Below are 6000 nucleotides of genomic sequence, written 5' to 3'. Positions count from 1 at the left end.
TCAATGTGATCAGTCACTATACGTTGGCCATGCGGAGTCGCAGTATTTTGGCAATATTTTTAAAAACCAGGGAAAGTTACTGTGCTGTTATAATTCAAAGGCTGGTGGGGTTTTCTTCCCCCCCGCATCTCCACTAGCGTGATAAATTAAAGTACGTGGGCTAGTAGAGAACTAACCTCTGGGCAACTTAAGCCTAGTCCTCGCAGCGTACCCAGTGTGGAAACAAACGAATCAGAGGTTACTAATTCTGGAATGTTAAAAGTGGGCCCCGATCGGCTTTTACTCCCTTTGGGAAATCCTATACAATTCTGCGCGCGAAAGACCCACCCTCGGTGAGGCGCGAAAGCCGAGAAGCTTATAGTCAAAGCCTCGCTGACAAATCAAGAGATGACTCCGCATTTAAAACCTTTCCGAATAGGAACGCGCCAGAGGCCGGAAGCTACGCCACGTGACCAATCCTCCTCCGCGGCCATTCCTAGTGAGGCAGTAGGCACCGCCTCTGTCACATTTCCTAGCTCCTACAGCGCGGGACCGGGCGGAAACGTGCGACAGGAGGCGGTCCCACCTAGCTTCGGAGTGTCACTAGAACTCGCGTCTTTTCCAGCAATGCTTTGCAAGTACTTCACCGCAAAGAACTGCCGCAGACTTCCGCCTGGGTGCCAACCACGTGATCACGCGAGCGTTGGAGAGGCGTAGGTCCGACTACACTAGTTCACTCCCCGGGCTCAGCCAGCCCAGCACTCGCCACGGCGCGTGACAACGCGGCTCGCGGCGGCCTCCGCCCCGGCGCGCCTGCGCACGCGGCTCTCGCGGTGTCTCGCGCTCAGCCCCGCCCACATCTGCCCCCGCCCTTTCCGCCCCTCCCTCCCCCTTCACCCTGTTTCTCGGCGGCGGCGGCGGCGGTGGCGGCTCGCGCAGCTTGTTGGCTCGCTATATAAAGGAGAGAAGCGGGCGGACCGGACGGCTGGAGCTGCAGCCGGTGGCGGCAGCGGCGGCGCAGGGAGCGGCGACCGGTGGTGGTTTCCCTCCTTGGCGCGGGGTGGGGAGCGGGCAACGCCCCCCGGACCCCTAAAGGGTCGTGGCTTTTTTTTTTTAAAGGCGATTCTCGAGGTTTTTAGCTGCGGGAGGAGTGCCCCCCTCCTCCTCTCTCCGCTCTCCCTTACTCCTTCAGGATTGATTTTGTTTAAAATTTTTTCCCCAATCTTGCGGTGATTTGGGTCACCCTCCGGGTGTTTTAGTTTTTTTTTTTTTTTTTTTTTTTGGTTTTGTTTTTATCTTGTTTTCTTGGGGTTGCCCCCTCTTGTTTGTGTTGTGTGTGGAAATGGCGAACTCGGCAAATACAAACACCGTGGTAAGGACGTGGTTCGGTGGCCGGCGGGGGCTTCGTTCAGGCGGCAGCAACGGCCGGACCGGGCGGGGGCGGGGACGGCGGCGACTCCCGGCCTCGACTCTTCAGCCGTCCGCGCGGCCGCCGCCGCCGCCGCCGCTTCCCGCCTCGGGCGGATCGGGCTGGAGCGCCGGGCGGCGGGCGCGGGGGGGCGCCGAGGGCTCGCGGCGCGGGGAGGGCGGGGGCGCCGGCGGGGCCTGGGGCCGCCGCGGGCCGGGCCGGGCCGCGGAGGCGGTTGGGCCCGGGCGGGCGTGCAGCCCCGGCCCCAGAACCCGGCCGCCGGGAGGGAGGGCGGGAGGGGAGCCGCCGCTTCCCCCCGAGGGGCCCGTCCGTGCTGGCTTGACGAGGGCTCCCCGAGCGGCTGCAGAACAAAAACGGTGTCTGGGGAATCGGGCGAACCCCCGAGACCCACCGTGATCCACTTTAATGCAGTGGAAGAATAATGATTACTTGGGGGTTACTTAGGTTTTTTCTGGCTGTTGTGCTTTGGGAACCTTCACTGGGGCCATTTTATGTTTAAAAAAAGGACGAAGGTTGGTTGAAAAGCACTTATCTCAGTTCCTTCCGAATGGGTAAAATGGCGAAGGGGAAGACCCCCATCGTATCTTCGACTAGCAGAAGCACCAAAACAAACAAAAAAAGCCTGCAGTGGTCCAAGTGTCCCCGCTTTCGCCTTGAAATTTACCTACTTCTTCCCGTTGGTCCCTTTTTGGTTACTTGAGATCACGTAGGTTTGCAAAAAGCAGTCACATAAATAACCTTTTCAGTCACCAACGCAATGTGATCACTAGTCCACCCAACTCTTATTTTTATGATGACAATAAAACACGTTTTTGCCCTGTCCCAAATGCCGCAGACCAGCCCGCGGCCGCCCGACACCGTACCGTTGGCGACTCAGGTCGATCCATCATGGCTGCGGCCGCTTACCCTGCTTTTCAGTCCCTGAGCCTTGTGGTCCTCCTCCCTTTGGCTGCCCTGTTTATATAGAGCCATTGCCGCTCTCTAATATAGACTCTGCCAGGATGGGAAGGTGCTTTTCAGTCCTACGTCACCGCCTCTCCATTTAAACACCAGATCCGGCTTTAAATAGTGAGAGCTGCTGAGAGCGGGGCTGGGAGGTGCGTGCTCCCGAGGCGAGAGCCAGGCGCGTGCAGAGCTCAATTTATTTCTAGGTCCTTTTTTCACGCTGTAAATTTCTCATCCGTCGGGGGCTGCTTTCAGAGCCCCAAGTTTTGGTTTTGTTCCTAGCAGCAGCCAGGATTTGCCTTCTTTGTTTGCTAGGGGAAATATATCCGAATCGCTGTCCCTTTTTATTTTGTTTACAGTTTCCAAAATTTATAATTTAAAACAAAGAGTTTTAGATCAGATGGTCTAGCCATTTTTCTTGTGTGCATTATTTTCGGGAATTTAAAAAACTGTTTTCTACATTGAAAGTTAGCTGCAGAGGACTCGGTTTTGGTAGTGTTTTGTTTAAGTATTCAGGAAATATGTTAGAAATATAGCTCCCAATATTTCATTATGTTTTCGTATAGTAAATATAAAAGATACGAGACTTTTCAGAGAAATAGATAAGTACCTAAAGCTTCAGTATAGGACCATTTATGTGTAGGAGAATCATGAGTAATTAGAGGGAAGAGACATGCTGCAAACTGGATTAAAAAAAATTCTAAGTAGAACTTTATTGCCTTGGATATTAACATGGGTATCCGGTGTAAAAATTATTCCAGTTTATCTTCCAGCATTGCATCAGGGAATTAACATTTTTGAAGGAAACCTTCTAACAAATCACTTAATGCCACTAGTGGCCCTCTTATTTACCAGTTCTTAAGTTTGAAATAACCTGTTTTTTAAAAATCAGGATAAACCTAAATTGTATTTCGTGAAAGATAGAAACTTTGCCTGAAATATAGCGTAGAATTTTAAGTAATAATTTAGAAATTGCTTGTTTCAAATACTACCTATGTGCCCACATACTTTTCAAAAATTATCTTGAGGGCTTTTCAAATTGTGAACAATTCTGCTAAATTACTTATTAGGCATGTATTTTGTGAAGAGTACACATTTCCCTTCCTTCAACTATAGAGCTTGTGAAGCTGTCAAGTGGTCAAGTTGTGAGTTCATTAAGACACAAAAATAAAATCTTAAAGAATGATTCATTAAGTAGAGAGTACTAGAAGAAAGCAGATTTATACCTATACGTGTCTGGGTCTCCAAGCAAAAGGTTTTTAGAGGTAACTGACTTCAGAAACACCAAAACACCGTCTAGTTTACTGAAAAGCATACATATTGTCAATTTGAGATTGATACTCCCAATTTAAAATATATTGCCCTCCTAATGTCTTGAGGAGTCATTGTTGGTTAAAACACACACACACACACACACACACTTTACAGAGATACTTTTGTAATTCAGTTAAGTCACTTTAGGCAAGATGATGTCCATAGTCAGATATACTTTCCTTATATATAGAATTAGAATGTTAAAGTAGGGACTATAGAAATGTGCATTTTACAGATGAACAAACTTCAAGAGGAGGATTTGGCAAAATAAAGCAGGTTAGTGAGTGAAAAACAGTTAAGCAAGAACCCGGATATTTGAATTGGTTTTCTTGTAATGAGAAGGACTAAATAGTTTTTAATGGTTGAGGTAAATTGTACTGACAAACTCATTTGTATTTTGTTTGTTTTCTGAGACAGGGTCTGGGCCTGTCACCCAGGCTGGAGGGCAGTGCTACAATCTTGGCTCACTGCATCCTTTCCCTTCTGGGCTCAAGCCATCCTCCCACCTCAGCCTCCCAAGTAGCTGGGACTACGGGCACGTGCCACTATTCCTGGCTAATTTTTTGTATAGACTGAGTTTCACTGTGTAATCCAAACTGGTCTTGAACTCCTGAGCTCAAGCGATCCTCCCAAAATGCTGGGATTACAGGTCATTGCAACTGGCCTCATGTAGTTTTCACAAGACAAGGACATATTTTCTTAGCAGTTCCCCTGTGTCACAGTGTTGCTGATAGAGATGGTAGTGAAACACATATTTCCGTTTGAAGTTTGCTCATGAGAACAAACACTTGGTTTTTTTTGGTAGCCATTTTAACCTTAAGCAAGGTATGAAACACAAGTAATGAGAAGACATCTAAAAAGCTTGTTAACCATAACTCTCTGATAATGGGTAGGATTTATAACCTGGCAACTCTAGTTTTGTCAAGGCAGCTCTAGTTTTGTCATCTGACATGACTTCCTTTTGTCTTACAGGTTAAAAATAGGATGTAGATTGGGCTAATTGTTCTATCTCCCACCTTGTAGTTTTTAAACAATTTTTATTTTTTGGAAGTTCTTTCACATCTATTCTCATTTTGCCCATTTTACCATTCAACCTTCTAGAAGCCAGCTCCTTTACTTCCCGCTCCTCCTTCAAGTAATACCAACAGTGCTAATTATAATAATAATAATAATAAAAAAAAACATTTAGAGGGTTTATGTTCATTATAATGTTTCATAGCATTATCTGGGCAGTAGTAGAGGAGAAATTCTGGGAAGGAAATGAGTGTACTTTGTTTCTTTGGGACCTTGAGACCTGTCATTGTGGGTGTGTGAGTAGTTTAATGGTATAGCTTGAAAGTACAGACTGGGTCACACAACAGAAGTTAGGTGATTTTTAAACCTGAATGTTCATTAGGTTGCAGATTATTACCAGGCAGATGACTCCCGGACATACGGTTCTCCAAAGTCTTAAGATTTAGTGGTGAGGTAGTAAAACATACAACAGAGTTCAAACCAAGCATGGAATAGTAGAAGCCAGACGTAAGCAACCCCTGAAGCTGTTATTGAACATACATTAGATATTTTGACTATAACGTAGGAAATTATAATTGAAAATTGTATGGACCTTGTAGGCATAGGGACCTTCTGTTTATGAATTGCATTAATCTTAAAATTTTTATTAAAGTATGCAGTCATCAGATCCAGTTTATGGCAAATGATGGTGGTCGTATCTTTAAATTCATATGTAGTTAGTTGGCAAAATGACTATTATATTTGTTTTGAATTATACATTGTAACCTGTGAAAAACTGTCTTTATCAAGTCTTTTATTTTTCCTTTAAAGCCTAAATTATACAGATCTGTGATTGAAGATGTCATTAATGACGTGAGAGACATCTTTCTGGATGATGGAGTGGATGAACAAGTACTGATGGAACTAAAAACTGTGAGTTTGTCTTTTTAAAAATATTCCTACTTTTTCACCCCAAATAATTTTCTTTAGTCAGAGATGAATCTGTAATTTTTCTGTAGGGTGAACGTATAGTTTAGTGAAGTGTGCTGATTTTAAATCCCAACTGTACCATGCATTCTTCCTCTGACCTTAGGCAAGCTACATTTATATTTCAGTTTCTTTACATGTAAGATGGAAATTGGTAGTATTTACCTTATAGGTTTGTTTTGAGGATTAAATGGAATAACCATATAAAATCTTAGCACAATGCCTGATAGTAGCATTAGCAGTTATTATTGGATAGTTAACATTCTACATTTTAGGATCTAATTACTTGACATGCCTGGAAGAGTTTTCTTGCTTTCTTTTTTCTTTTTTTTTTTTGTTTTTGAGACAGGGTC

The 6000-nt window shown here is 45.1% G+C and overlaps 1 protein-coding gene across 1 annotated transcript in view; it reads left to right on the top strand.

Moving 5' to 3' along the window:
* The first annotated feature begins 879 nt into the window (after positions 1-879).
* Positions 880-6000, top strand: part of GTF2A1 (general transcription factor IIA subunit 1) — a 44709-nt gene continuing 39588 nt past the window's right edge. The window contains exons 1-2 of the mRNA XM_007987487.3: positions 880-1351; positions 5492-5593. Of these exons, the coding sequence (XP_007985678.1) occupies positions 1322-1351; positions 5492-5593 (132 nt within the window). The 5' untranslated portion in view covers positions 880-1321. The remainder of the gene's footprint in view (positions 1352-5491; positions 5594-6000) is intronic.

Source organism: Chlorocebus sabaeus, chromosome 24, assembly GCF_047675955.1.
Source record: "Chlorocebus sabaeus isolate Y175 chromosome 24, mChlSab1.0.hap1, whole genome shotgun sequence".
Taxonomy (NCBI): domain Eukaryota; kingdom Metazoa; phylum Chordata; class Mammalia; order Primates; family Cercopithecidae; genus Chlorocebus; species Chlorocebus sabaeus.
This window is presented reverse-complemented; position numbering and strand designations above follow the sequence as displayed.